Raw genomic sequence first — 26412 nt, 5'->3', positions numbered from 1 at the left:
CAATGGGCCAAAAATTCAAGAACAGAAGGTTTATATTTAAAAATTTACTTCGTATCTAATTGCTTGTAAAAAAAAAAACACGTACTCGTAGTAAAAGAAATCTGACCAATCTAACTAAGGCGGTTTGAATTAGGAGTTCCCCTCGTGAGTAGGGTCTCCTAATGTCCTCTTTTTTTTTCTTACCTTTGTTAAAAAAAAAAAAAAAAACAAAAAAAACTAAGGCCTCTTTTTTTTCTTACCTTTATTAAAAAAAAAAAAAAAAAAAAAAAAAAACTAAGGCGGTTCAGGACTTCATGGCCTTTTGTTAGGGCTCTAACCCAGCCTCTCTCTCAGTTTTCCACTTTCTCCATTGAAGCGCAGTCAAGTTCTCCATTGAAGCGCAGTTCACTTTCTGATATTTGTCTCCCATTGAAGCAGCTTTTGATGTAAGTTGTTTGTTTTTGTTTTCATCATATCACTTTCCCAATCTAGGGTTTATCTGTGATCTTATCTAGTTCAATTGTCAGTGCGTTAAGTTTAGGGTTCCAAAATCTCAACTTTTGTTTCTAAATTCTAAGATTATAGTATCATAACCAGCGATTATTTTACTAAAAAAGGAAATCATGAAAGTAATTTGATTGTTGAATCAAATATCCCTAAAATTATGTTATTTTTTTTTTTAATTTTCCGTCAAAAAATAAATATGTATTTTTCGAGGTATCAAATTTGGTTGCTAATGTATTGCATAACCCTTTAATTGTTAGGATTGAACTTTGAATTTAACGCCGATATTTTTTTAGGCGGGGAAATTTTTATGTCAATTTTTGAGTTATTTTGGTTGTTCAATTTCTGCAATTTGTAATTTATGAGAAGAATTTTGTATGAGTTTATGAGTTTAAATTGATGTTTTCCATTGTTTTCAGACGGACCATCAATCATGGTGGTCAAAGTGTTCTCAGGTGTTGCTGAACCTGATATGACGAGCAAGAAACAGCGATTAAAAGTTCTTGTTAAGAAGCCTACGAACGGCTTGAAGAAGCCGCGGATTGTTGATGATGCGAGTGAAGTCGGTACTGGTGTCGAAAATTACATGTTGGGAACTAACTTTCGTGAGCTTGGAGTATGTCCATTGTCAAAACAAGTGCCTAAAGCGGACTGTGGGTTTAAGAAATCGTCGGAAACTTTCAATCGGACAAAGGTTAATTCTACTCTTGGATTGAAACGAAGATCAGAGGAAGTGATCAAAGGTCCTGTATCAAAGAGGTTGAAGTTGGACCGGTCTACGACGATTCTTTGTCAGGCTGTTCTTAAAAAGCTGATGCAGAATCCTCTGAGTGCCCCGTTTGAAGTCCCTGTAGATCCTGTTATGTGGAATATTGACGACTACTTTGACATCATCAAAAAGCCAATGGATCTTGGGACCATTAAACAGAAATTGCTGCAGCATAGATATGATCATGCTGAAGAGTTTGAGGCTGATGTGAGGCTGACGTTTTCTAATGCAATGTTATACAATCCTCCTGGCCATTATATTCATCAGCGTGCGAATACTCTCATCAGGGTGTTTGATCGTCTTTGGGAACCTGTAAAAATAAAATTGCGAGGGGAGCACGAAGATATAAGGCAAACTCATCTGCATAAGAGTGCCTGTCCTTTGTCTTCATCAAAGTTCAATTGTGACGTTGTAGCACGGAAAATGATTCCTTGTGATGAATTTACTGCTGTGAAGGTGAGCTACTTTCATTATCTTCTGTGGTCTGAAGAATTTGTTGGAACTTACTTATAATAATGGTTACTTTGTTTAATGTATATACTATATTCATATATAGATGAAAATCTTGGTGGTGGGTTTTAACAGTTTTGAATGTGCAGGATAAACATAATTCAACATTGCAAAAGGGTAGCTTTGGTCAAGATTCTGCAAGTATGAGTTTTATGGATTTAGAACGTGGCTATGCTAGTGCTCCTTCTACAAATGGCTCTTTCGGTGCTACTGCTCCTTCTACAAGTGGCTCTTTCGGTGCTACTGCTCCTTCTACAAGTGGCTCTTTCGGTGCTACTGCTCCTTCTACAAGTGGCTCTTTCGGTGCTACTGCTCCTTCTACAAGTGGCTCTTTCGGTGCTACTGCTCCTTCTACAAATGGCTCTTTCGGTGCTACTGCTCCTTCTACAAGTGGCTCTTTCGGTGCTACTGCTCCTTCTACAAGTGGCTCTTTTGGTGCTACTGCTCCTTCTACAAGTGGCTCTTTCGGTGCTACTGCCAAAGGTCAGTGTTTAAAATCCTAATAATATCTAGATGTAATTATGGCTGCATTGAGTTTGTCAGCTATACTCATTTTGTTGTTGTATAGGCTTGGAAACTATATCAGATGTTGAGCTCTCTCCATCAAGAGCCCTGCATATTGCAAAATTGAAGAGTCGGTATGCAGAAACCATAACGAAGGCCCAAAATCACACATTGTTGGAACCGGTAATTGCCAAATCTTAGTTTCTAATCACTTGGAAAGTTCAGTCTTTTTTTGATTTCTGTTGTTATTGGCAAGCTCAGAAATACATTCCATTTGCAAATTTACTCATGTACTTTTCAAACGTTTAGGGTGCTGAAGCTGATACAACAAATCGGCAGAAAGAGAAGGAAATAATGCACAGGCGGCAACATGAAGGTGAGTATGCATTTACTATCTTATGTGCAGTTGAATACATGAATCTGACTTTTAGTTTTAACTTAAGCCTTCAACTGCAACTAAACATGCTATTCATGTCACAGAGAAATCTAACATGGATGCAAAAATAAGAGCTGCCAAATCAGCTGCTCGATCAAGAGAAGAATCTAAACTCAAAAGGCAAAGACAAGAAGCGAGGGAAGCAGCCCGAATGGCCATTAGAAAGGTGAGTTGAACTTTCATAACCTTTAGAAGTTATATGGTTGTAGGTTTAGAGAATTTTGTTATTAAATTCAACCTTTTATTCTTATGCAGATTGAACAATCTGTTAATGTTGATAACAACATTCAAGTTATGAGGGATCTTGAGGCTTTGGTTGGGACCTCTTTGGTTGTGATGTGTCCGGATCGTACGTCTCGTACTATGTGGAACTATAAAGGCACTAATAATCTTAGGAGACACTTGGAACACTTGGGTTTATATATCAAAGAAGAGTACAGTGTCAATTATGATTTTGACGATGCTTTTTTAGAAGAATGGGAAGGAGAGGTTCTTTGAATTATTAGAGATATATGTATAGACAAACAATGTAGATAACTTTCAACTTTGAGGCTTAAGGGAACCCTTCCTAGAGGTGGCTCTTATCCCATCTCTCTCCCTTATAGTTTTGTAAATGATTTTTTTACGGTTATGGCTATGGTTATTTTTTGTTTTGACCCCATGAAGCTGCTAAATGAAGCTGTAGAGGGTTGTGGTTTTAGTGGTGTATTCAGTTTCAGCTCTATTGTTCATGATTTAGTATATATATTAGTTGCTGGCAGCATATAAATAGCCTATTTTTTGTATAGTGGGAACTAATACTAATATTAAACTTTGTATTGTTCATTGATTGCTAACTATGAAAATATATTAGTATAAATTTTTGTTGTTGCAGTTTTGTGCATTTTATTTCTATTCTAGTACTAGTTTTTTTTTGTTTTTCATCTTTTTTTCTATATCTGTAGGTAGTACTTTTTGTTAAAGGCTGAAACTTTTATTAAATTAAATTAATTGTCCATATTTTTCTATATTTCTTTAATCTTGCTATTATTATCATAAAAAAATACGATTATAAATTTCGCACTGATAGAGAGAAATAATGTGGATCTTTGAGAGCTCGAAATTTAGTAAGATACATGGAACATTGTATTTACATTCTAACTGCCCTTGTAACTATTTTTTGACAAGCTAAATGCTCTTATAATCGGGAGAGTTATATAGGAGAGAAATTCTCATTCCTTGAGGATTTTTTTAACTGGACCATATTTACCTATATTTTTATAAATTGGGGAGCCCTTATAATTGATTTCTCATTTCTCGAGCATTTTATTTATCTATAATTTTTTTTACCTGTCTCATTTATCTATGATTTAACATTGTCTTAATCTTAACATTATGGTGGTTGCTTGCTATGCTAATCGATTCCAGGAAGGAGCAAAGAGCAAAATAAATTAAATGATTTGACGGTATATTGGACAAAATAACCAAGGATCATAGAGAGAACATACAAGCTAAGAGGCTTGACTAAAATGCTAACACCCATCAAATAAAATATAAGAATGTATCTTTAGATTTTGTAAGCTCAAAGAGTGCAAAAATGATTTTCATTAGCATCAAAACAGAAATTCAGCAACAGCACTACACCAATAAGACTAGAATCAGCATTCCAGCTCCAAGCAGCAGCTTTCTCCAGCCTTCCCATTACAGCACCTATACAACTCAACAAGTGTAACGATTCTTGGCACCCCTGTCGTGTTTCTTAGCATCATCCTGAAAGTACACATTAAGCCGTCATTCAAGCAGAACATATACAAGAGGAATACAGAAACTGTAAAAACAGAATTACAACTTACATGAAATATGAATTCGATAGTCTCATTGCAATCAAGGAGCATTTTCCACTGTTTTCCAATGCTCAGCTGTGGCAATAAAACTGAAGTTAGATGATCCAAAAACAGAAGTTTTAATGATCCGAAAACAGATACAAAACGTCAAATTAACAGAGATCTTAAATTAATTGGTTGGTTTCACTCAACTAGACTAATTTTCAAGTTAAGGGAACTCATGTTAGGTACCACTCGCCAAAACTAAGGGTTTTAATATGCATTTCAGTCATGCAGATCAAGAGACATAAATTCCAAAGCAATCTTGCCAGGAAAAAAACACGCAAACTTCATACATCAAAGTCTCTTCCAAAGAAAATCGTTCATAGAATAGGGTCCTATAGCCTTTGATTTCCACAACTAGGAGCTGAATTAACAACCCTAACACAAATTGTAACTTTGTAAAAGACTCGTAAGCTCTTAAGATCCCCTGATACTGTGAAGTAGAAAAATCACAGAGCTTACATACATAAACCCAAACTCATAATGATTTGGTAAAATCACCTGATCAGTGTAAGTTGATAGACCAAAAATACACATAATTATACTCAAAAGAAATACACACATGGATACAAGCATACAACTTTTTTTCTACACCATGGATACAGTATTGCAGCTTGTTTCCTAGTTAAATTTGGCAGTTTACAACTTCAACTAATGTACCAATAATCCTAGATGCAGAAGCAAAATCCCAAGCACAAATTTTTGTATGTGGCTGACCACACGGTGTGGCCAGCCACAATTTTTATTATTTTTTTTTTTAAAAAATACAATAACTCTTCTCTCTCTTCTTTTCTTATCTTCTTTTCCAAACCATACATCACCAACAATCATATCTATACTATACCCATTTTCTCTCTCCTCTTTTCTTAGCTTCTTATTCAAGCCAAACCACGCATCACCAACAACCATATCTCCCATTTTTTCTCTCCTCTTTGCTAAATTGCTGCAATTAAAGCCCGGAATTGTAGAAATTGAGTGTTAAAATTGCTGTGAAAATTTGTGATTAATTATCCTTAAAATCATCAACAACATTTGAAGTAGTGAAATTGATGAGAACCAAAGAAATGTGAGCTCGTTTTCTTCGTGGAATCTTAGATCAAACATTCTACGTCAAAAGTTGTATGGTGTTACTAGTTTGGTTATGAGTACTTGTAGGTGTTACTGGTTTGGTCAGGGGTTACTATACATGTAGGGTGTTACTGGTTTGGTCAGGGGTTACTTATAGGGTGTTACTGGTTTGGTAAGGGTGTTACTAGTTTGGTCAGGTTACTTGTAGCCGTTGTAAGGTGTTACTGGTTTTGGTCAGGGGTTACTTGTAGGGTGTTACTGGTTTGGTTAGGGGTCACTTGTAGGGTGTTACTAGTTTTGCTCAAGAGTTACTTGTAGGGTGTTACTGGTTTGGTTAGGGATTGGTTGTAGAGTGTTACTAGTTTTGCTCAAGGGTTACTTGTAGGGTGTTACTGGTTTGGTATGGGGCTTACAAGTAACCGTTGAATAAGTAACAAAGTAACCTTTAAAGTAACTCATATAAGTAACTCATTCAAGTAACCTTTGAATTAATAACTCAAACAAGTAACCCTTGAAAAAAAAATATAACTAAATCTTGAAAAAAAAACAGCTAAATCTTGAAAAAAAAAATACAAATAACCCCTGAAAAAAAAAAATACAAGTAACTCTTGAAAAAAAATACAAGTAACCTCTTAATAAGTAATCCATACAAGTAACCCATGAAAAAAAAAATACAAGTAACCCCTGAAAAAAAAAATACAAGTAACCCCTGAATAAGTAATCCATACAAGTAACCCCTGAAAAAAAAATACAAGTAACCCCTGAAAAAAAAAATACAAGTAACCCCTGAAAAAAAAAAATACAAGTAACCCCTGAATAAATAATCCATACAACTATACAAGTAACCTCTGAAAAAAAAAAATACAAGTAATCCCTGAAAAAAAATACAAATCATGAAAAAAAAAAATACAAGTAACCCTGACAAAACCAGTAACCCCGTTATGCGAGTGAATAGTAACCCCATTATACCACGTAATACGTTATTTTTACTGATTTGGCAGCAGGCCACACGGTGTGGTCTGCTGCACCAAAAAAGCTCTGAATCCCAAGTGGTTTCCCAATTCACATCTCCCACATTATATGATGCATGAATCACTGAGTTCCAATAGCTGTATGCTTATTGTTTCGGGGTTTTCTGATGTCCTGCGGGAGAGTTACAATTCCGAGACTGGAACCGGACGCCTGTACCTGCAAAATAACGGAGACTCCTGAGAGCTCCGCCTCCAACGGTCAAGTTAGTACCTGATTAAGGAGTAATTAATACAGAAATTAAAGTAATGAGATCTCTCCAGGTGAGAGTGCTTGGTGTTGGTAATCTGCGTCGTTAGCGAGATTAGCCGGTTGTTAATAACTCTGTTCTTCTCTGCTTGATCTCTTGATTATTCGATTCTTTTCTGTTGTTTGATTAATGAGGATTAATCGAGTATTTATAGCCTTGAGAAGCGTGCAACTCTCTAGGTTTAAGGTAAACCTAGGGCTGATCGGGCCTCTAGACTGAATTGGGCCTTGATGGCCGGTTGTCCCATTTGGCATAGGTGGACACGTGGCGTGTCTATAGTGGTCCGTAGAGGACGTATCTGTGACTGACACGTGGCAGGCTCCTGTTGTCCTTCGTGAAGGACACGTGGCGGAACCTGGTTGGTCCACTTGTCAGAAGATGATTGGTGGATAAAAACCCCCTAATCATTTGCCCCTCACAGGTGGCACGTGACTGGTCACGGGTCGCCTGTGACAGGTGTCGCACGGTGACAGGCGACGGCCTGTTACAGGTGTCATCTTGCAAACGGCCGAGAGATTTTCCCGCCCACATTTTGAATTTGGAAGCGACCTTTCGCCTTCTCACTTTGCCTATAAAAGGAAGTGCTGACTTCGGTCATTTTCACATTTGAGAACTTTGCGAGAACATTCGGACCCCTGAACTTGCTCTGACATTTCGGACCTTTTCTGCCTACCGCCTGTTCTGACAAGCCGACTGACCCGAACTTTCAGGACTTCATCAACCGTCACTCGTTCAGGTAACTTAGTTCTCTTACTCTTAATTTTCTTTTTATTTTTTGAAATGGCACCATGGAAGCACACGACACGCCCTAAGTTAGTGATCAGCCGGTCACCGGGGACGGCTGAATCTAGGACTAGGAGTGCCGCCTGCCCTTTTCTGGACCCATCTTTGCCCTTTATACAAAGTCCGACTGTATCTGTGTCTATGCAGAACGTGATGGCCAGAACAAAAAAGACTGCTATGATATCAAACTCAGACGGCTCCTCCCAAAGAGTGCTCCTTAGTGAAACATCTGACCAGGCGCCAGATGTAGAACGAGGTGACTGTCAAGCCGACAGTTCTGAGAGAGGGGCCAAGGTGTTCCCTTCCCATCTTACCGTGGACATGTCTAATTTTCCTTCTGCTCCTTCTAAGGGAGAGGAGGCGGGCCCCTCTAGGAAAGGGGAGGAGTCGTCCTCCTCGGACTCGTCAGAGGACGAGTCTGAGTCCAGTTCTTCTGGCCACAGTTCTCCTGGCTCAGAAGAAAAACATAGCCGCCTACAAGAGGCGAGACGTTCTCATGCAGTTGAGAAGGGGGACAATTGGGCGGAGCCGTCCGCCTCTTACAGAGAGGAAAACGCCCCCTACTACTGCAGGGTACCCCGGGGCCGGATCGCAACCATGCAAGACAACGTGGCGAGCTTTATTGCTAACCACAAAATGGGCCCGGAGTTTTTACTGTTTGTGCCGGATCCAGAAGATACTGTCGTCTGGCCGGCTGGTACCAGCTATGGTGACGGCTGCTTTGGCTGTTATGTGGCGGCCATCAAAGCTGGACTGCGCTTCCCATTACATCCGGCTGTTCAGCGGATTTTAGATGGGTATGATCTGGGGTTATGGCAGTGAGCCCCCAACTCTTGGGTAAACGTACTCGGCTATGTGGCCGGGTGCGAACTGAACGGGGTGGAGCCAAGCTTTGAGGCTTTCGCCCATATGAACTATCTCAGCCGGACCCCTAAGTCGGGAGGTACCGGCTGGTATCAATTAACAAGCCATAGGGGTTACCTCATGACGAGAGGTAAGGCAAACAAATGAAAGGATTGGCGGAACACCTTCCTTATTATCGAGAGTTCAGACACGGAGCTGAACAAACGTTTTAACAAGTGGAATAGGGATCCGCCTCTTCTCGCAGGCGGCCGCAGCATGCCGCCTGTTCCCCCAAAGGCTAAAAAAGAGATCCTAGACAAAGGACTCTTCAAAGTAGAGACTAGGGTGAACTCTACTTCAGGGGTACGAGAGCAAGTACCCCTAAACTGCGTCCCGAGCTTCAAGTGGCTCTATGACGAGTACTTTTTGGCCGCCTGTGGCCTCGGCAGTCGGTGATCTAGAGGTAGCCGGCCTGACGAATACTCTTTTTTTTCACGCCTTGTTTACTTGGGATTTTTACTAACTTTGCTGCTTATTTCTTGCAGCTGACGCCATGAGTAAAATAACAGCATCTAAGACTGCGGCGGCCATGCTGCGGGTCTCGCTAATGAAGCAGTCGTATGCCGACTCCCCCAACAAGGAGGCACCCTTGGTAGGCTTTGAAAACTCTTCCCCTTTTAGTCGTCTTATGCATATACTAACTCTTTTTGTTTTCAGTCTGGCACTCCAAGGGCTTCTTCCTCGCAACAGCCGGACCCCAAGGCCCGGAGGACGACTGTTGCAAGCTCTCCTGGGTCTTCCAGGAAAACAGTGGCGGCTGAGAAGCAGCCGGCCACTTCTTCAAAAACCCAGGCGGGGCCGCCTAGATGTATGGACACTCAATTGTAAAGCTTACCCTTGCTTCCTTCTTGATTAGGTCTAACTTGTTTTATCCTTTTACTTAATGCAGCCGGCCCCCAGGGACTTGACTTGGTTGAGGTAGCCAAGTCAATGGTTAAAGTAGTTCCTCCATCTGACAGGGAGGCGGTCAGGGGTGCCGGCACCCTTGACCTTGATGGAATTTCAGGGGTCCTTGCTGAGGTATACTTAGTACATTTTTGAGCTTTTGAGTTCTAGGACGCCTGTTAACTTTTTATCTGGAAACTGACGCCTGTTTTTCTTTGTACTTAGGCCCTGCTCCGAGTCAACAGCCTTCGCAAGCCGATTGATCGGAAAAAACAAAGAGGTAAAGGCCGCAAAGGCTATGGCCGCCTCCAGCTGTGATAAGGCAATGTTTCAAATTGCCCAAAATGAAGTACTGACCATTGATCTTCTTTATTATCAGGCGCAGGCGACCGCCGCTGTTCGGGCTCAGCTAGAGGCGGCCCAAAAGAAGGTTGACGAGCTGGAGGGGACCGTCACCAACCTTAAAGCCGAGCTGAAACCTCTTCGCCAAAAAATGCATTCTTACGAAGCCATGGAGAAATCTTTGGCCAACGTAAAGGAGCGCCTGGTGAACCAAGAGAAGAGTCTTACCCAAGAGCTCTCGGATAAGGCCGAGCAAGAGAAACAAGAGCTCGTCCGGGAGATGGTGGAAGACTCCGCTCAAATCCAACGCATGACCTGGGAACGACTGTTCCCCAGTGCCGACTTTGCCTCATGGGAAAGAACGTACCGCCAGTGTTCGGAAATATATAATCAACAGATCCTGGCGGCTGCTGAAGAAGAGGCGTTGGATGGTGCGTTGGAGGAGGAAGAGCCGGTTGTGGCGCTTGTGCCACTTGGGGGTAAGGCATCAAAAGATGGTGCAGCTAAGGCCGAGTCCAGCAAGAAGAGTGCTGACCAGGCGGCTGCTGCTGATACTGAACTGCCCCCTTCTTAAGCTTTTAAGTATTTTTTCTTTTCACGGCCTGCGTGCCGTTTGCTTTGTAATTACCCGGCCAGGGGGCCGGGGTTTTGAATATTCTGCTGGTCTTTAATGGCCGGCTCATTTTTAATCAAATTTTTGTTTTGGTTCAAATTTGTCTAAGTATTTGTTCACTAGACCGACTGTTGTGTATGGCCGAACGTTAAACAGGTACAAATAGTAAGTATGCCGCCTATGCCCCTGGACGACTGGTTGTCTGTTTCCAGGATAGATGATCAGTCGGCCATTTAATCAATCGGTTTTCGAACTCTTTATTCAATTTGACCAAGTAAATAGAATTACCTAGTAGCCAAGGAATTAAGTAGGAAAACAAGCGGCGGGTACCGGTTGTTTCCCTTTATTGCCAATGTTGGCTTTTAACTCGTTATTTGTTAACCTAGCAAGAGTATTGGTTGAGAGCCTTTGTTTATTAAAAACAAGTGGACGACTCATACCTTTTAGGCTCCATACTAAGTTTGAGTGACTATTAAGTTAACATAGGAGTTACTTAGTCTTCGTCACAATCTTGATTGAGTAGTAGAGGTATCAGGCGGCGTAGGCCGGCTAGACCCCTTGATTCACCAATGTTTGTTGGCTATTAACTCAATAGGTTATCCAGTAGGAATAGGGGTTCGAGTGCCCTTGTTTGTTTAAAACAGGCGGACGACTCAAACTTTTAGATTCCATACCCAATTTGAAGGAGTGACTATGAGTTAACTTTGGAGTTACTCAGTCGCCGTCACTTTTGTTTGAGAAGTAGAGGTACCAGGCGGCGTAGGCCGGCTAGACCCCTTGATTCGCCAATGTTTGTTGGCTATTAACTCAATAGGTACCCCCTGCATTCATCCCAAGTAATACAGGCGGTCATCTGACTCAGATGTCAACTGCTACCACCAGTTTGGTTAGTGATAGAGTTATCCTTGTCTCAAAAACGGCTACGTGGTTGCCCTTGGGGACAGTCGTATAGGTGCCGTGTAATTAGTTTATAGAACAATGTTCCACCCAAAAGGGAGCTGCTCTCTGCGACGAATTTCATCCGGAGGGATGCCGTCGGACGCCTGCTATGATGTTGGGACAGGTCGAATTAGTTTTGTAGATTTAATCAGTTGGCTTGGCGCCTGGTCTGATCATTCGGCCGGTGGCCTTGGTAAGTTCTTGGTGAACGTAGGTGCTAAGTAAAAGAAGGGTAGCCGCCTGTTAGGCACAGGGTCGGCCAGGCCCTAATCTTTTTAGCTAAGTATTGTGAGTAAAATACTCAATGGAGAATAGCCGACTGTAAAGGAACAGACGGCATGCCCCTCTGAAGATAGAGTGAAAAACTCAATGGAGAGTAGCCGACTGTAAAGGTACAGGCGGCATGCCCCTCATAATACAAAATTGAATAGTAAGTGCAAACTTTATTAAGTAGCTCTTTACTTTACATCATTCAGAAGAAATATTTCTTAAGGTTATCTACATTCCAAGTTCGAGGCAACGGTTGTCCGTCTGGTGTTTCCAGACGGTAGGTACCGTCCCTGACTTCCTCATAGATTCGGTAGGGTCCTTCCCAGTTGGGAGTTAGTTTGCCAGACTCATTAGCCCTACCAACTGCTTCCATTTTTCTAAGTACAAAGTCCCCTACTTTGAGGGGACGCCTGTGTACTTTTTTGTTGTATGATCTAGTCATTCTCAGGCGATAGATCTCATGGCGCAAAACAACATTGCCCCTCTTTTCAGGAAGTGAGTCTAATGCCAGGCGCATAGCTTCCCAGTTTGCCTCTTCGTCATATAGCATTACTCGAAGAGTCGGCTCGTAGTGTTCTATTGGAAGAACAACTTCTGCACCATAAGTTAGGAGGAATGGAGTTTCTCCAGTCGCCCCTTTTTCGGTCGTCCTAATGGCCCAGAGAACATGTGGTAGTTCATCTGCCCATAGGCCGCCTGCTCGTTCAATCTTTTTCTTGAGACCGTCTGAGATGATTTTATTAAAGGCTTCTACCTGGCCGTTTGCTTGTGGGCGGCCGACAGATGAAAAGTAATGTGCAATTCCTTGGTCTCCCAACCAGCTTTTGAGAACAGGCGTCTCAAATTGGGGACCATTATCAAAAACCATAGACATGGGAACCCCGAACCGAGTGATGACGTTTTTCCAAATGAATGAAATTACATCTTTCGTCTTAATTCCCTTTACAGCCTCCGCCTCTACCCATTTAGTGAAGTAGTCAACGGCAACAAGTATATACCTTCTGCCGCCTGTAGCAGGCGTATATGGACCCAGAATGTCCATGCCCCACTTAGCAAACGGCAGTGGGCTGTGAATGGTAGTGAGGTCAGTAGCCGGACGGTGAATTAATTTGCCAAACCTTTGGCACTTGTCACATTTTTTCACCATCTCCATTGCATCCGCTTCCAAAGTAGGCCAAAAGTAGCCCTGCCGTCTTGCCCTTTGAGCAAGCATCCTACCACCTATATGGGAAGCACAGAAACCAGAGTGAAGATCATCTAGTATCTCTCGTCCCTTTTCAGGAGTAACACACTTTAAGAAGGGTTGAAGGTACCCCCTCTTGTGAAGTTCTCCCTGTATCATTTCAAAACAGGAGGCTCGTTTTTTCAGTGCTGCCGCCTGTTGAGGATCATCCGGCAGTGTACCGTTTGTCAGATATGCCCTGATTGAATCCATCCAGGTTGAGCTTCTGTCTAGGATTCCAATAGGATTTTCCTCGATGCTTCTCTTCTCCATTACTTCCCAAAAAACAGTTCGAGGAGTATCGGAGGAGGCGGATGATGCTAATTTCGAAAGTGCATCTGTCTGGTTGTTTTCTGATCTCGGCACTTGGATCAGATGGAAATCCTCAAGGGAGCCGACTGCTTGTCGGACCGCCTGTAAATACTTGATCATGGCCGGATGTGTTGCTTCGTATTCGCCGTTGTACTGACTCACTATCAATTGTGAATCAGAACAGGCGTCTATTTTTCTTGCCCCTGCCGCCTTACACATGCGGATCCCAGCTAGTAAAGCTTCATATTCTGCCTCATTGTTTGAAGCCTGAAAACTGAAGCGTAGAGCATACTCGAACTTGTCGCCCTCTGGAGATTGACATACGACGCCTGCTCCACAACCATTTGAAGTAGAGCTTCCGTCCACATATACCTTCCAGACTTGGTCTGGAACTTGAGAGTCAGGAGGACGAGTCATCTCTACAATAAAGTCAGCAAAGGCTTGCCCCTTCACTGCTTTTCTAGGCTCGAAAGTAACTTCGAGGCTCTGTATTTCTATGGCCCATTTGATCATTCGTCCTGACGACTCCATGATGGTAAGGGGCCGCTTGATTGGTTGGTCGGTATACACGACGACTGCATGTGCCAAAAAGTAGGGCTTCAATTTTTTAACAGCCATGAAGAGTGCAAGACCAAATTTCTCCACTAGGGGATACCTCAACTCGGCATTTTTCAGTACGTGACTGACAAAGTAGACCGGGAGTTGACAGCCGTCCCTTTCAGCAAGGAGCACAGCGCTTAACGCATGATCAGAGACGGCTAGGTACATGTAGAGATTTTCTTTGGGCAAAGGACTGACCAGCCTTGGCAAGGAATGCAAGTGAACCTTTAATTTCTGGAAGGCGGCCTCAGCATCCGGCCCCCATTCAAACCTTGCCTTTTTCTTAATTGCCTGGAAAAAGTATAGGCATTTGTCGCCTGATCGGCTTAGGAATCTCCCCAAGGCCGCCAGACAACCTGTTAACTTCTGAACCTCTCGGACGGTACGAGGCGACTGCATGTCAATGACCGCCTGTACCTTCTCAGGGTTCGCCTCTATTCCTCTCTGGTTGATAAGGAATCCGAGAAATTTCCCAGACTCAACTCCAAATACACATTTCTTGGGATTGAGCATGACATGGTGCCGCCTGAGTGTGGCGAAAGTTTCTCGGAGGTCCGTCAGATGATCTTTCTGAAGTTTAGTCTTGACAATCATATCATCAATATATGCCTCGACGTTTCTCCCAATTTGATCAAAGAACACTGTATTTATCATTCGTTGGAAGGTAGCCGGGGCATTCTTAAGACCAAACGGCATGACCGTGTAACAGTATAATCCCTGATCTGTGACGAAGGCCGTCTTCTCCTGATCCTTCTTCCATAAAGGAATTTGATGAAAACCAGAATAGGCGTCCATAAAACTCATCAAGGCATGGCCGGCTGTTGAGTCGACCAGGTTATCAATTTTAGGCAGAGGGTAACTGTCTTTGGGGCACGCCCTGTTCAAGTCTGTGTAGTCTACACACATTCGCCAGGTGCCATTCGGCTTTTTAACAAGCACCACATTTGCAACCCAATCTGGGAAGTAACATTGCCGAATGAACCCTGCATCAAGTAATTTTTTGACTTCGGCGGCTGCCGCCTGACTTCTTTCTTCACCATGGTTCCGCTTCTTTTGCCGTACCGGCTTCTTTTTCGGATCCACAGCGAGTTTATGTACTGCCAGATCAGGACTAATGCCTGGCATTTCATGGACTTCAAATGCAAAGATGTCCTTGTATTCTTTCAACAGGTTGTGAAAGTCATCACCAAGGTTTCTCAGAGCAGTCGTCCCAACTTTGACTGTTCGGTCAGGACGAGAGTCGTCTAATATCAGGTCCGCATGCTCACCAGCCGGCTGAGGGCGGAACTCATCCGGCCGGTCCTCTGCCAATGATTGCTATTTTCTTGCTTTTCTTGCGGACTCTGTCTGGGGCGCCTTTCTCTTTTTGTCGCCTGTTTCTTGAACAAGCGCTCTCTCCTTGACGTTGTCAAGGTCTGTTTTTTCTCCACTTGACCCAGTGGCCATAACAGTGGGCTTGACATCCGAGAGATAGCACTCTCGGGCCATCCTCTGATCTCCCCTTAGGGAGCCGACTGTTCCATTATCCCTTTCAAACTTAAGCAGCATAAGTGACGGGATTACAACAGCCTTGGAATTATTCAGGGTTGGTCGACCCAGAATCATGTTGTAGGCCGAGAGTTCCTCTACTACTAGGAATCGGACTACCATGTGTCGTCCTTCCCCTTTTTCGCCAAGGCGAATGGGTAAATCTACTCGTCCCAGTGGGTGGACGACTCCTCCTCCAAAACCTATTAAAGGGTGGGAGGCCGGATGTATGCAGTCCGTCTGATATTTCAGTTTTGACAGACATTTGCTGCTGATGAGATCTGAGGAGCTCCCGGTATCTATAAGAATTCGGCCAACTCTCTGGTTGGCCACTTTACATTCAATAACGAGAGGGTCGTCATGCGGCCCCCTTATTCCTCCTAGATCCTCTTCAGTGATGACAATCTCAGGAAATGTATATTTGGACGGCTGTTCTTGGTGAACGGAATTTACATCTAACCGCCTTATATTATCTTTGTTGCCCCTAATAGTGGGGCCGCCTCCTGAGAAGCCGCCTGCAATAGTGTAGACGACTGCATCGTCTGTATCGGAACTGTCGGCCTGTTGATTCTTTTTGGCCGACTGCTTTTTTGAGGAAGTGTTCCCCGTAGATTTTTTGACATAAGTGTCAAGATCACCTTGATCAGCCAAGCGGTCTAGGTACCGCATGAGACTGATGCAGTCATTGGTGTGATGCCCAACGTCATCATGATAAGCACATATTTTGTCTTGGTTCCGGTTGCTCACAGAACCCTTCATGGGAAGCGGCTTCTCAATTGAGAGCCGTCCCTTTATTTCTTTTAGGATAAACTGGTTATCCTTGTTAAACACATACTTCGGGGAGTATGGTTTGAATTCTTTTTTCTTTTTCTGAGTCGGCTGTTTAGAGGAATCAGCCGCCCAGACCTCTTTTCTTTTCTCATCTTTGTTGGACGACTGTTTCTGTCGTCCCTCTCTTTTGTCGAACCTCTTCCCGTCCGACTGTTTCATCGTACACAGATCAGTTGCCTGTATATAGGCTTCTGCTTCAATCAAGGCCTCTTGAAGAGTCGCCACCCTTTTTCGAACTAAATCAAATTTGAAGGTAGACCCGTCTTTGAGACCTCTAAAAAAGTCAGTATAAGCTACCTCATCCGGTAACCCTTGAATCTGTATTCTCATCAGGTTGAACCGCCTGATGTAGGAACGAAGCCCCTCCTTTTCACCCTGCTGAATTGTTCCCAAATCAAGGGTCGTTTTCTTCGCAGGGATGTTCATAGCGAAGTTGGAGGCAAATAAGTAAGCAAGCGTCCTGAAGTTGTTTACACAACCAGTCGGCAGGTTGCCGAACCATTGCTGTGCGATTCCCTTGAGAGTCGCTGGGAAACACTTGCACCAGGTGGGATCATCCAACCCTTGAAGGTACATCAGGTTGGTGAATGCCATCAGATGGTCTTCTGGGTTAGTAGTGCCGTCATAGGCGCCTACTAGAACATTTTTTACTTTGGCCGGCTGAGCGGCTTCAGTAATTTCCTTGGAGAAGGCCGACGGCTGTTCACCAAGTCTAAGCAGCCGTAGCTGCCAGTCCATAGGTTGGACGTTTTTTGCTGCAGGTCCACCAAATGGAGGTGGCTGCATAAAATACTGTTGTTGCGGCACAAATGGTAAGTTTGGTACCGCCTGGGCACTATGAAAGCCGGACTGACGGGAGGTGCCGCCTGACTGACTCTCATGGTACGACTGAGTAGGCCTCATCGAGGCATTTCGCAAACTGTCCTGAAAATTTGAAGTAGAAGCCGACTCTGATAATCGGTCACTCTTCTTCTGCTCTAGCAGGTGCCGAGCATCTGTGAACGTTTGCTTTGACCCGTCCGCCTGAATATGACGAACCGGTTTCCTATTTCCCGTAGGATAACGGAGTTTTGTGAAATCAAGAGCAGATGGCTCCCGCTTCTTGGATTTAGGATGGGGAGTCGCCTCTCGCCCTTGAACTGGCTTCCTCTTCAGTGAAGTGGAAGGTTTCTTGGCCGACTGCTCTTTGACTGAAGCAGGCGGTTTTTTGTTGATCAACTCTTGGATCTCTCCCTTGAAGTCCCTCATGAAGGTCATGAGTTCGTTCCTTGTGATGGGAGCAGACCCATCAGTCGGCTGTTGCCGAGCAAGCGGTGCGCCTGCTGGCTCGCTTCCTGTTTGAAGATACTCCCGTTCCCTCATTTCGGTATGACGGGTACGTCGGGCCCTTAGGGTCCCGTCTGGAGCTGTATGAGTTTCAACTTCAAATTCACTTTCGGTATCATGGTCCGACTGAACTTGAGGGTCGTCTAGGGGACGCCTCTCTTCTGGAGTCGGTACAGACTTGGATGCCATCTCTGAAGTACTCTCCCCACAGACGGCGCCAAATGTTTCGGGGTTTTCTGATGTCCTGCGGGAGAGTTACAATTCCGAGACTGGAACCGGACGCCTGTACCTGCAAAATAACGGAGACTCCTGAGAGCTCCGCCTCCAACGGTCAAGTTAGTACCTGATTAAGGAGTAATTAATACAGAAATTAAAGTAATGAGATCTCTCCAGGTGAGAGTGCTTGGTGTTGGTAATCTGCGTCGTTAGCGAGATTAGCCGGTTGTTAATAACTCTGTTCTTCTCTGCTTGATCTCTTGATTATTCGATTCTTTTCTGTTGTTTGATTAATGAGGATTAATCGAGTATTTATAGCCTTGAGAAGCGTGCAACTCTCTAGGTTTAAGGTAAACCTAGGGCTGATCGGGCCTCTAGACTGAATTGGGCCTTGATGGCCGGTTGTCCCATTTGGCATAGGTGGACACGTGGCGTGTCTATAGTGGTCCGTAGAGGACGTATCTGTGACTGACACGTGGCAGGCTCCTGTTGTCCTTCGTGAAGGACACGTGGCGGAACCTGGTTGGTCCACTTGTCAGAAGATGATTGGTGGATAAAAACCCCCTAATCACTTATTGACACAGAAGCCCATGTAACAAGCCAATAATTTGCCAAGTGTTAGCTATTTTATGCCCATTATAGAAAAATAGTTGCTTCAATTCCACCCAGTCCCCGATCATGATCCGGAACATACTTTGGTACATGTTACACTGAACAGTGGTACAATTTTGGACTGATTTAACAAAGTATGTAGCAAATCAAACTCCCATACCAGTTTCACAGACCAATAATCAACCACATGCAGCTGACACTGCATCAAAATGCTACTAATAACACAGAGTTGGCGTGGTAAGAATGAATCTTTCATTTCACTGTAAGATTCCCTACATTTAACCAAAACACTGCACTATATTGACACAGCATTTGTATCGGCGATTCTAGGCCCTACAAGGCTACAACTGAACCAGTCATACACCTTACTCTTAGCTGTAGCCAAATTGATTTGATGTTACTATGATCAAGCACCACATGTTTTTCATCCGGACCAAATTGATTTTGATCAACCAGTATAATAATCAAACACAAAACAAAAACAAGCTGCCTCTTATCCATACAAGAAAGCTGCATAAGTATTTAGAGGTGCCCACAAGAATAATGAATACTATGTGACATATCCCATATATCTATGAGCTGTCTTAATATTCGAATTAATCCAAACCCAAAATACTATAAAATTTTAATCAAGAAATTATTCATTGGTGATTAGATGCTCTCTCTTCAGTTCTTCACAACAGATAAGAAACAGAAGCACATAAGATTTTTCCCATTTTAGACAAAGTTAATGAGAGACTTTCAGCTTCAGATTACAATGCACTAAATCAAAGGTCAATCACTGAGCTTTACAACAGTAAGGTCAATCAATAGTCTTTCAAATCAAAGGTCTGTGCTTTACAACAGTAAGGATATGGCTAACAAAACCTCCCTAAATATATATAGGTTAGGATATCTTCTTGTTGCTAGTCTGCCGTAAGTGGAAGTAGTGCTAGAGGCACTGAAGTAATGGTATGCAATCCTTAACACTGAATATTATTTCCAAGGATCGGCTGAGAATTATAAACCTAGGTGTATGACATGAAAGATTGCAGCAAACATCATTCTCAAGTGTAGCTTAAAGATCTGAAGCATGATATGTATGAGATGAGAAAAAAAGAACATATTCCTTTCAATGAATTGATGCATACCGTGCACATTTATTTTCCTGCTCACCCTTCATTGGCAAATCACCTCCATCAAAAAAACGAATAGGTTTAACACCATAATGGCGCAACAAATTTACTCGGTGCATACCATAACCAATGTGCCCGACAAAGCAAAATCATTAGTACGTATGATATCAAAGCTGAGGAGCAATAATTAGTCTAACTATTACAAAATTCATACTAGTTTATATGGTAAAGTTTTTTGGTCTTTTGACAATCTCTTTATTTCCTGATGTTATATTGACATATTAATGTCATCCTCTCCCTTGACCCTGTCTCAATTTCATACCAATTGCATTATTTATGAATACAGCTCGTCAAGTTGTCTCTCCAGTTCTAAAAGAAATCCTAACTTTGGCCTATCCTTCAACAAATTAGAATATCAATTCCAGTTATATCCAGACTAGTGAGTTACTACTTACTAGCAATGTAGCACTATATAAGCATTTTTTAATAGCTAAAAGGAATCTATTCGGCTATTAACATTGAGATGGAGACTGATAAATTGAAGATAAAGGTGTTCCATTCATGTCAAAATTGATGACATTGTAATCCACGTGGAAAAGTATTGGGTAGAACGGACTCACGTGAATCCGATCATACAAAAAAAAAAAAAAAAAAAATCAATTTATAAGCCTGGGGATGGGGATGGGGATGGTGGTTGCTGGTTGCCGACAAGTGGCTAAGAAGTGTTAGTGGGGTAGGGATGAGTGTGTGCATTATAAACCGGACTCACGTAAAACGGTTTCACGTAGAAACTTTTCAATTCATATTGTCATTTCTTAACCCAGAACAGCAGAGCTACAGTTTTATAAAAATTATTCCACTCCATCTCTTGTGTGGACTATGTGGAGGGTTTTGAGATATTACATTAGAATAGAGAGGAAGTCACTATACCAACAATTTAATCAGGCATACACATGCATGCCAAATTGAAAATCCAAAATTGCAACTTTTCAACTTAATTGGTTTCTTGCTGTCAATAAAAAAAACAACACAGTGATCAGGATTTTAGTTTCCCTCAATAGCTGGGAAATGGGAACTGATACCATTAACATTACAAATTGAAGCTTAACCCCATATACGGATATACCCAATTCAAATAATATCACCATTGTCAGATGCAAGGTCAAAAATCATCCAAAAGAAAAACATTATTCCTAACATTCTTCAAATGGGTATTTCCAAAATGGTAAATAATACTGATAAGTGACTTTTATGTCACTTTTAGAGTGTTTATTGAGTCGCTTTCCGGCTTATTTTACAATAATTTAGCCCATTTTGTTATTTATTTCTTTTATTTGATTATTCTCGTCTTTTATCTTTATTTTGAATATTTTAGTAGTTTTTAATAGTTTTTAGTTTATTTTCGCATTTTAGTTAATAATTTATAGTTTCTCTCATTTTTTTATTTTATTTTATTTCCATTTTTGTTTTCTTTATTTTATTTTATTTATTTTCTTTTGATTTTATTTTATTTCTTTTAGTTTTAGTATTTTACTTTACTTTATTATATCTTTATTTTATTTTTATTTTGTTCTCGATCATCCCCTCGTGTTGTTTTTAGTTGTAGGTGTTTTCGGATCCTTGGTCGATCGGGTTCGATCGGGTTTAAGGTCCGAGAATTGAGTAATCTACCACCCACCAATATCACCACACTGCCCTGCTCCCTGCTTTCCCCCAACAACACCAACACCAACGAACACAGCACCACCTACACCCAGCCACACCGCCCTGAACCACCACACAACAACCAGCCGCAGCAAACCACCACAATCCCCTGCTCCCACAGCGCCGCAACCACCGTCAGCCACCAAAACAAAATTGCAGCAACAGCCGCACACAACAACCCAGCCACACCTCCCATTCGCCACCAAAACCGCCAGCAATTACCACCTTCAATTCGACTCCAGCAGCCACCCAAACCACCAGCTCCACCACTGCTGCCCCCTTCAATCTACCACCAAAAACCACCCCGCAACATCCCTCAAAATTCCACTCTCACCAGCCACCAAAATCACAACCAAACCACCACCAAAATCACAACCTTCACCACACCACCAAACAACCCGCAACAGCAATTACCACCTCCAATCAACAACAACCACCCAAATCACCACCAAATTACTCACCAATTAAGCCACGCAACTCACAGCAACCCAAACTCACAGAGCAACCAATTCGCGGCCGCGCAGCCCTGTCAGAAAGCTCACAAATTGGAGTCCAAAATCTGAGTTGAGGCAGTAGCTTTGCGCGACTTCTGTGCGGGCGCGCAATTGTGGGTCAATCACGAGCTTTTCACGTGATTTTTATGAAAATTGGACGGCCACGATTTCTTCAATTAATCCAAAGGCCGAGAATCTGATGATGCTAGATGATTGTGGTTGATGAACGGTGGTGATTGAGCGATAATTACTGATGATGATGGAGTATGAACGGTGATGATGATGCGTGAATGGAGGATGAAAGTTTGGAGCAGCCACGAAATGAAGAAAGGGCAAAAAGAAATCGTGGGTTTGGGTGGGAATTTTGGGGGGTTTTTGGGTTTATTTCTCCATTTCTTTTTATTTTATTTTAATTTTGTTTTTTGTATTTAATTTTAATTAGTTTTATTTATTTTATTTTATTTTTATTTAACTTGTATTATAAATATCCCTTTGGGGTTATTTTCTCTAAACTTTCAATCAACATTTTATTTTTAGATAGATTAGATTAGTTTAGCCTATATTTTCTCTCTCTTAGGGTTAGATTAGGATTTTCTCTCTCTAGTTTAGGAGTAGTGTATAGAGAGAAAGCTTGGATTTCCATGGAGCTTTTGAGAGGTCGTTGAAGAAGCAACTTTGTGGAACTTCTTCTCATCTATTCAATGAGCATTTTCTAACTTTCTCTCATCTTTATTTCTTGCTTAATTCTTAGTTTTTGCTTTTTGTTTGTTGATTTGAGTAGATTAATTAGTTTGTTTGTTTAATCTTGTTTTTAGTCTTATTTTACTTTGTTTTCCTTGTCTTTCTTCATTATGTTAGCTTAGGTCTTGTTCTAGGGAATTGGATGAAGGTTATATTAATGAATTAAATGATTGATTGTGATTAGTATGAAATTGTTTCTTGATTATTGTGTATGGGTGATGCTTTTATGAATTAGAATCTTTCTAGCTAATCGATTCTATGCTCTTAATTGTGCTTTTAATCAATTGTGTGAGACTGAGTTGGTTGAGAGCCCTAAATTCTTCCATACCTTTGCTAGGCTAGTTGCACGAGAGTGAATTAGTTTAGTAGGATAATTAAATGTTTAATTGTGCGAGAGTGAGTTAAATATGTTGATGTTCCTAATCGAGGTCATTTTCATCTATTTGTATGATGTTGTTTAATACATTGATGTGATTGGATTCCACTTTCCCTAGTTTTAGTTAATTGCTCTTAGTAGTGTTTGGTTTAATCTCTCTCTATCTCACAACCTTTCCTACTAGTCTAGTTAGCACAAATTAATACACTTAGTCCTTTGGGTTCGACCCTTTACTTGCCACTAACTAGTTTAGTGTAAGTTTAGGTATTATAAATTTCTAATTTGGTTAGGGTTAATAGTCCCAACGACCTACTTCCACCCGCGATCAAATACAAGGATGTATCTCCAATTAAACAATAAAACCCCAAAAATTAATATCAATTCATTCACTTCAATTGGGATTTTTTCCCCTCAAACTAACCTTAATTATTAGCTAGGAAATTAATAAAAATAACATTAAAAAAAAAACTTAACCCCAAATACCCAACTTAGATAAATCAGAAAACCATCCAAACAAATCTTAAATTAACTCATTTTTAACAAAATTCTTCAAATGGGTATCTCCAAAACTGCAAAAAAAAAAAAAAATCCAAGATTTCATCTCCAATCAAACCAAAAGAAAAAATAATAATAAAAAAATAAATTCCTAGTATAAAAAATGATAAGCAAAAATTAAGGGAGATGAAATTGACCTAGAAGTAGGGATACCCTTGCAAAGCTGGGTACTGCAAGATAAGGCAACCTTTGTGTAGCCAAGAATAGGTATCAATAGCAACCCAACAACCTTGTGACTCCTTAATGTGTAATGGCGACATTATCGATTTTAGTTGCGGCAATAGCCCTTGTATCCCCATTTTTTAAGGGCACAAATCTATTTGAACTAATTCTATGAAAATTGAAAGGAATTTGGAGAGAGAATTGAAGGGGTTTTAGGTTTTTTTGAGAAAAAGTTACAGATGAGAAAGGCGCCTATGAACTCTGTTGATGGCAGGAATGTATAACAGTTTTGGTGTTAGAATTTGTGTTAGAAAATTATGAAGTAATTAGAGAAACTCCAATGGTTGTAGCTAGGGACTTGCTTGCAATTTCAATAATTCCTTAGTTACCAGCTTGATCATTGGAGCTAGAAAACTCAATTAGCTTGGCTAAGAAAATTAGCTTTGCCAAGCTAATTTTACTTGGGAATTAAACTTGCCAAAATAAAATGTTCATTGCACCAATTAAGCTCTTTCCATGTATTTTCTATCCAACAATTACTACTAACCTAATAGCTATCCATTGGAGCAAAAAGTAGCTAAATGATAATTAGCTTAAAAGCTTATGTTGCATGACAAACTAATTATCAAATTAGCTTGCCATTGGAGTTGCTCTTAGGTGATTCTCAAGTCATGCTCGCTTTTAAACTTAATACTTTGGATTTTTTTTTTAATAGAAAAAGGAAGCATATATTACTTGGATTTTATGTCCTAAATATTACAAACCAAACATTCACAACCTACATATACCCAAAAGGTAGGTTGAAAATTAATTTATACATATACGAAAAGGCAAGAAAATAAAAAGAGTTCAAAAGTCCGTAACAGAATTAGAAAAAGAACATCCCATAGACTAAACAGAAGCAAAAACCCCCATAGCTCGGAGATCTGCATCATAGGATGCCTTAACACTTGCTGGAACTTCATAATGAGGTTTATGGCCAATGTGCATATCCACGGCATATGTAGAAAGATAATGAGCCATAGAGTTGATCTCCCTTGGAATGTGATTAAAAATTATAGCCATATCCTTATTCCTAATAATTAAGCCTCCCAACATCTATGATCAAAGCAGCAAGTTCATGGTGAGGATCCTCAACATCCTTGCTCATCATCCCCTTGATAGCCTTGGCATCAGTCTTCACCTCCCAAAATTGAACGGGGATAGCTCTAGCATAGTTTATTATTCCTTCGCGCAAAGTATAGTAGGGGTATTAAAAAAAACCCGACCCGATTAACCCGACCCGATTTCTCGATGACCCGCAAAAAACCTGATGGGTAATTGTTAATTTTTTTCTGTTTTTTCAGGACGGGCACCCGACTCGACAAAATAGCCAGTTTGCAGGTCGGGACATGGGCCACGATTTATTTTTCGCGGGTACCCGAATTCCCGATAGTATACTAATAACAGAAAAAATGAAGAAAAAATCCTTTCCTAAATTGAGTTGAGCCCAGCCCACTTACTCTCTTAGCCACTTAGGGTTTTATATTTCTCACCCCCTCAAAAAAGTGCAGCTATTCATTCCTTCTCTATTCTCTCTCTCTCATAGCTTCCTCAGTTCATTATTTCTAGATCTATCACGCCTTCGATCTCATTCATTGAGTTGAACTATCCAACATCAAGAGAATAAGGCTATCTCACACCCATTCCAAATTACTAGCCAACATCAAGAGAATAAGGCGCGCGGCCGAGAGATCTTACAACAACTGAATTGAATTGCGGCGGCCGAGAAATCTCCCACCACGGCGACTGAGAGTCCTCCACGACAAGCAGGCGCGATGGACAGAGAAGCAACATTGATAGGATCTTGAAATTTGCTTTTGAATTGTAGTTGCTAAAGGCAAAACATGTTTCAATTTTCAATTTTATTATTTTTTCTTCCTGGATTATAGCTTAGTGTGATAGTTTTTTCTTTTTTTTAGATAAGAGTAGATAGTAATTGTTGTTTATAGTGGAAAAATTAATTCAATAATTCAGTTTTTTTTTTTTTTTTTTTTTTTTGTTAATACTCGTTAACAAAAATTTAAGTTAGCGAAATTAAAAAAAAAAGTTGGTATATTCGGGTTCCCTATGTCCCGACCCGAGAAAATCGGGTACTCGAAACCCGGGTACCCGATCTTTTCGGGTCGGGACATGGGACGAGATTCAAACTACCCGAAGATCCGGGTACCCGAAAACCTGGGTACTTGGATCTGAACACCCCTAGCGCAAAGCATAAAGTTCAGCAGTGTAGACACCCATTTGTGTCTCCCCGAAACCAAACCCGGTGATGAGTACCTTTCACGTCGAATCGTAATCGATTGAAGTGAAAGTGTGGAAAGTTTAGTGTTGCGGGTAGTTTTAATTTCTTTTCTCTTCTCTTTGTTTTTTGAAAACCTATTTTAAGAAAACAGCTAATCCAGTTTGGTTGGTCCATGATATGGGTCTATTAATAGTGTAGTTGTATAGGGCTTGAAAAGAGCTTTCCGACGATATATTATAAGCCCAATTCCGATGAATATTGAGGAAGTTATGGCCAAATTACTAAACTAGGCCAGGTTTGAGCCTTATATGCGGCTTAATGATCTAGGGGAGGGCCTAATATAGATTTATCATTCCTAATGCAATTAGGAATGGTTTTAGTCTTCTAGATTCTTCTAGAAGGTTCTTTTCATTCATAATTCAATTAGCATTGATAAATTGTCTTTTGTTGACTTTTTGGAATTTTAATCAGAATAAAAAAGTGTTTTTGAGGAAAATACGATTTTATCCTCCTGTACGGTTAAATTCTATCTGATTTTAGAAAACGCGTCAAAAACCTGATTAGCGCCTAACGCCAGCATTAGCGCCTGGCGCTAGCATTAGCGTCTGGCGCTAATGTCAGCGTTTGGCTTATTTAATTCCTGAAATTTATTTCAGCAATGATTTAGAATGAGTGGATGAGACTCGAAA

At 41.3% G+C, this 26412-nt stretch overlaps 1 protein-coding gene and 1 long non-coding RNA gene across 3 annotated transcripts; one reads left to right on the top strand and one right to left on the bottom strand.

Moving 5' to 3' along the window:
* The first annotated feature begins 249 nt into the window (after positions 1-249).
* Positions 250-3361, top strand: LOC110690622 (transcription factor GTE11-like). Of its 2 annotated transcripts, XM_021867479.1 has the most exons (8): positions 250-425; positions 903-1708; positions 1852-1987; positions 2021-2245; positions 2331-2449; positions 2576-2642; positions 2747-2868; positions 2958-3361. In XM_021867479.1, the coding sequence occupies exons 2-8, from the start codon at positions 917-919 to the stop codon at positions 3198-3200; spliced, it is 1704 nt and encodes a 567-aa protein (XP_021723171.1). In that variant the 5' UTR covers positions 250-425; positions 903-916; the 3' UTR covers positions 3201-3361. The 2 variants fall into 2 exon arrangements, with proteins under 2 accessions (XP_021723171.1, XP_021723166.1); XM_021867474.1 differs by having other exon boundaries at positions 251-425; positions 1852-2245.
* An 840-nt stretch (positions 3362-4201) lies between these two features.
* Positions 4202-4571, bottom strand: LOC110690638. Its single transcript, XR_002505122.1, has 2 exons — positions 4535-4571; positions 4202-4451 (listed from the first exon to the last, which is right to left on the bottom strand). It is a non-coding gene; the product is annotated as an uncharacterized LOC110690638 (long non-coding RNA).
* Positions 4572-26412: the final 21841 nt, after the last annotated feature.

Source organism: Chenopodium quinoa, unplaced genomic scaffold, assembly GCF_001683475.1.
Source record: "Chenopodium quinoa cultivar QQ74 unplaced genomic scaffold, ASM168347v1, whole genome shotgun sequence".
In the NCBI taxonomy this organism is placed as follows: domain Eukaryota; kingdom Viridiplantae; phylum Streptophyta; class Magnoliopsida; order Caryophyllales; family Amaranthaceae; genus Chenopodium; species Chenopodium quinoa.
This window is presented reverse-complemented; position numbering and strand designations above follow the sequence as displayed.